The 4,104-nt window shown below is 38.4% G+C and overlaps 1 protein-coding gene across 2 annotated transcripts in view; it reads right to left on the bottom strand.

The window, feature by feature from the left end:
- The window catches only part of ap1ar (adaptor related protein complex 1 associated regulatory protein), a gene marked incomplete in the record, with an annotated part of 18,260 nt that overhangs the window by 9,566 nt on the left and 4,590 nt on the right, over positions 1–4,104 (bottom strand). For both annotated transcript variants that reach the window (XM_014030995.1, XM_014030994.1), the window contains 1 exon segment: positions 1,014–1,110. In XM_014030995.1, coding sequence (XP_013886449.1) covers positions 1,014–1,110 — 97 coding nt within the window.

The following is a 4,104-nucleotide window of genomic DNA, read 5'->3' as shown; positions in this document are numbered from 1 at the left end:
CATTAGAGAAGAACCCGTCCAGAGGACCTATACAATTTTTTTCTTTTTGATTTTTTACCTGGATTACTGAGATGCATCAGGACATTTAAGTCTTGCAGTCATTTTAAATTTCTTAAAAGATTCTCAGGGTTAAGGAACAAAAAAAGTCAGGTGGTAGACCCAAAACATTTCACCAGTCCTGAGCCCGAGGATCCAATTGGCTCTCCGTTAAGACACGGACGATCCTCGGCCCAAATTAAGCTGGTCACTTACGCCTGCATTCCCACAACCATCATACAGTATCTGTAAGAGAAGGGTTTTGATCATGATCTGAGGGTCTTTTTCCTTCAGTGGAACAATGGAGCTTCAGGTTGTGCAGAGGTGTCAAACGGCAGCTGGCTGTGTGGAGGAGGGGGTCTATCTCATGAATGAAGACCACCGTTTGTGTGGTAATGAGGGTTTTTCAACAGGACAACACTGCAGTTCACAATGCTGCCTGACAAATGACCTCCAGAGAAATGTGTCTCTTTGAACCACCTGCATGTTCCCTGATCTAAATCCAGTCCAGAACATTTGGGGTTGGATGGCAAGGGACGTTTATGAAATGGAAACCAGTTCCAGACAGAGGATGACTTCCATGAAGACATCTTCATCACTTCGAGCAACATTCCCTCTAGCCTCCAGGAAACACCAGCATCAAGCATGAAGAAACTCATTTTTGAGGTGATTAACAAGAATGGCTCAGCTGCTCATTACTGAGTCCTTCTTTTAAGAGTTTATTTCTTTTATTAGAGTTTTTTCTTTAGAAATGGTCTCAAACCTTTGATCAGCTGATGAACAGACTAGTTCAGTTCAACAAAGTTCTAACTAAGATGTTTTCTTGTCTCTATCTCATTTCTTCTTTTTGCATTTGAAGCTCTACTTAGAACCTTCAACCATCCACAATGTAAATTCTTGCCATTTTTCAACTGGTCTTAAAAACTGGATCAGGAGTGTTTAAGAGAGACAGATACTCATGGGAAATGTTATCGTACCTCGGCTTGTAGCTTTTGGTCGATGAGGACCTGCTTGTCTGAAATGGCAGCATAACAATGTTCCTTGAGATGATTGAGCTCATCTTCACTGATGGGTCTGATAAGAGAATGCAAAAATATCTACGTATTAAAGCTTTAAAAGTACTCCATTATTAGTAAAAAACAATAGAAAGGGGTGTTCTGATGAAAAATATAAACAATTAATTAAATATGAATTAATTATCTGATGTAGATAGCTTTTTGAATAAGCTCAGTTTGGAGAAATATAGCGCTGAGGCCTGACAGGACTTACAAGCAGTGGTGGGCACAGTTCCCCTAAAGCACTAAAGCACTAATAGGGGAACTATTTTCTGATTAGTGTTTTGGCTATTTTTTTAAAAAACTTTTGTGGATTAGCACTTGATAAATTTAGAAGCACTAAATGAGGTCTTTAAACATTATTGATCAACATTGTTGTTCACAGTTGAGGGTGAAAGTTGTCAAGCATTTTATTCATATGTGTGTCACTTATCTACAAGGTCACATGTCAAAGATGTTTGACATGTTTGGCCCGTGGGCCAAACGTGGCCTGTGGGTGACTCCCATTTGGCCCGACAAATCAGTGTTGTTTTCATTAATGATGACGAAATATTTTTGTTGATGCCCCCTTTTAGTGCTGGGCGGTATACCGTTTTGTACCGAATACCAGTTTTTATTTTTGTTATATGAATTTTTTGAATAACGGACATTCTGGTTTAAATAGTGGAACGTTTTGTCGCGGCCGCCAGTGAACTGTTGTTTCCCCGGGGACATTTTTCCTTGCTGCACCGCTATGTGCGTTAGCATGCTAATGTTTGGAGCAGCTAGTTGCAGCCGCGGGTGGCGATTCCGCTGCTTATATTGACTGATGTTTAAAAAAACATCCCGTTTTCGCCGTCGCTGAATGTAGTAAACACCTCTTCAGTGACGTGCACAGTTAGATTTAACGCCGTTAGTTAATATGGAGACGTTATGCTGATGGAGACTTAATGTGGTTTTATTGTGAAAAGCCTGCAGGAAGTAGTTCGTAAGGTGAGTCGTGCTGATAAGCTTTAATAAATAACATAAAACAATAAACCCAATCATAACCTTTTCTTAACCCTCCTCCTTCATGACTGGACCAAAATGCATGACTACTGTCTCCAACCACCAGTGAGAGAAGAACAGACACAGAGGAGGGAAACAGCGACACAGACAGAGGTACAGTAAAAGAAAAACGTCAATAAGCAGGGTTTGTACATTTTATTATCAGCTGAGCTGTGATGAAAAGAAAAATACTGTCAAATACCGTGAAACAGGTGAAAATGTTGAAAATACCATGATATAAAATTTTGATCATATCGCCCAGCTCTACTCACTTTTTTCATGACGATAATGAGACAGTAATGAAATAAACATAGCTCTTTGATGACTAAGACGTGACGAAAATTGTGTGAGTTTTCGTTGATGAGACGGGACTGGACGAAAAATGTAAGTTGGTGGTCTGTCAATCATTTAGAATTCAGAGTGGAGGGAGGGACAACAGTGCTGTTGCACACACGTACACAGCAGCACATACCTTTTCCTCCTGTTCTCTTACAGCCTGTGCCACTTCGCAAAAAAAGAAAAAAAAAGTCCATCTGTCACCTGTTGCTTGCTTAACCAGGGTCCAGGGAGTAATGTCTCCACCATTATTAAAAGCTGTCGCAGCTCCATTCTGAGCTCAGAAGCTGGTTGTTCATGACTAAAGTAAAACATTTCTCTGTGTTTATTTGTTTATTTATTTTTTGGCTGGGGGAGTTAGCAACTATGCATGTCAGTGCTTCTTTTCAGAATAAAAGCCTGGTGCATGTAAACACTCGTCTGCACAAGTTTAATAGTCTAAGTTTAGGACTGCATGATGTCCGTTTTTATAAGTAAGATGTATCTTCATGGTCCTGGCTGACAAGTTTGAGTTGAACCTGTGTGTTCCCCTTTATTGCTGTATGCTCACTGCACTTTAGCAAATTCTGAGAAATAAAGCCACAAAGTGAGAACGTTTTTGTTTTGGGCATTTTAAGAGTAACACAAATTACACAAATTCACAAATGCTAACACACATTACTCAAATTAATTTGTAAAGACTAATATGTTGTTTTTTAAGACGAAAACTAAACATTTTTTAAGTTTCCGTCGACTAAAACTGGACCAAAACTGTTAAATATAGAAATGACTAAAACTGACTAAAACTAAGAAGTGTTTTCATTCAAAGGACGAAGACTAAAATTAAAATGGCCGTCACAAACAACACTGCGACAAGCGCACTAAGTAACAATATTCAGCACACAGTAAATTTTGTCTCATGTTGACTGAAGAATGTTTATGTGTCAACTAGGTTGTTTTAATGCTTTAGAATTAGCTTTTGCTAAATTTTCAGTGCGTTAGTACTTTAGAATTAGGGGACTTAAATATTTGAATTAGTGTTTTAGGGTTTAGTGGAACTAATTTTTAGGTTAGTGCTGCCCACCACTGCTTACAAGCTAACAGATGGACCGAAGGTGACTGCAGTAGTAAAGAAAACTCTAGTCTCTAAAATGTCATGGTGGCTCAAATACATGCTATTATTCACACCTTTACCTTTTCAGTTTTGTAATAATAATAATTTTGGTCTACTTGGACCTTATTAAGAATATAATAATGGCTAGTTGGCATGGCGCCACTTTCAAATCTAATTTTACCATTTTAAAACATTTTCACTTTACATTGTTAGAACTATAAGGCAGAAAAAATATGATAATTCTGCTGGAAGTGCCTAAATGTAAAAACATTTTATTTGTGATTGTAAATAACAACAACATTGTATGTTAAAAAAATACAGTGCTTCCCCTACCATTATCCAAGAGGGGGGCCCCCACGCAAACGAGGCCGCCCCTCCCTCCAAGAATTTCACTGCATGTAGTCATTTTGTTTTAAATAATAACAGATCACTGAGAGCTATTCCTGCAGTTGCTCCTCCACACCTCTTATGAAATGCCAAACGTGAAATATGAAATAAAATAATAAAAAAAGACAAGAAAATGTGGTTCATATTCTGTGTTCTTGACATGTGCAGAGT

Source organism: Austrofundulus limnaeus, unplaced genomic scaffold (assembly GCF_001266775.1).
Source record: "Austrofundulus limnaeus strain Quisiro unplaced genomic scaffold, Austrofundulus_limnaeus-1.0 Scaffold1155, whole genome shotgun sequence".
Taxonomy (NCBI): Eukaryota; Metazoa; Chordata; class Actinopteri; order Cyprinodontiformes; family Rivulidae; genus Austrofundulus; species Austrofundulus limnaeus.
Note: the sequence above shows the minus strand (reverse complement) of the source record. Positions and strands in the feature narration are given on the sequence as shown.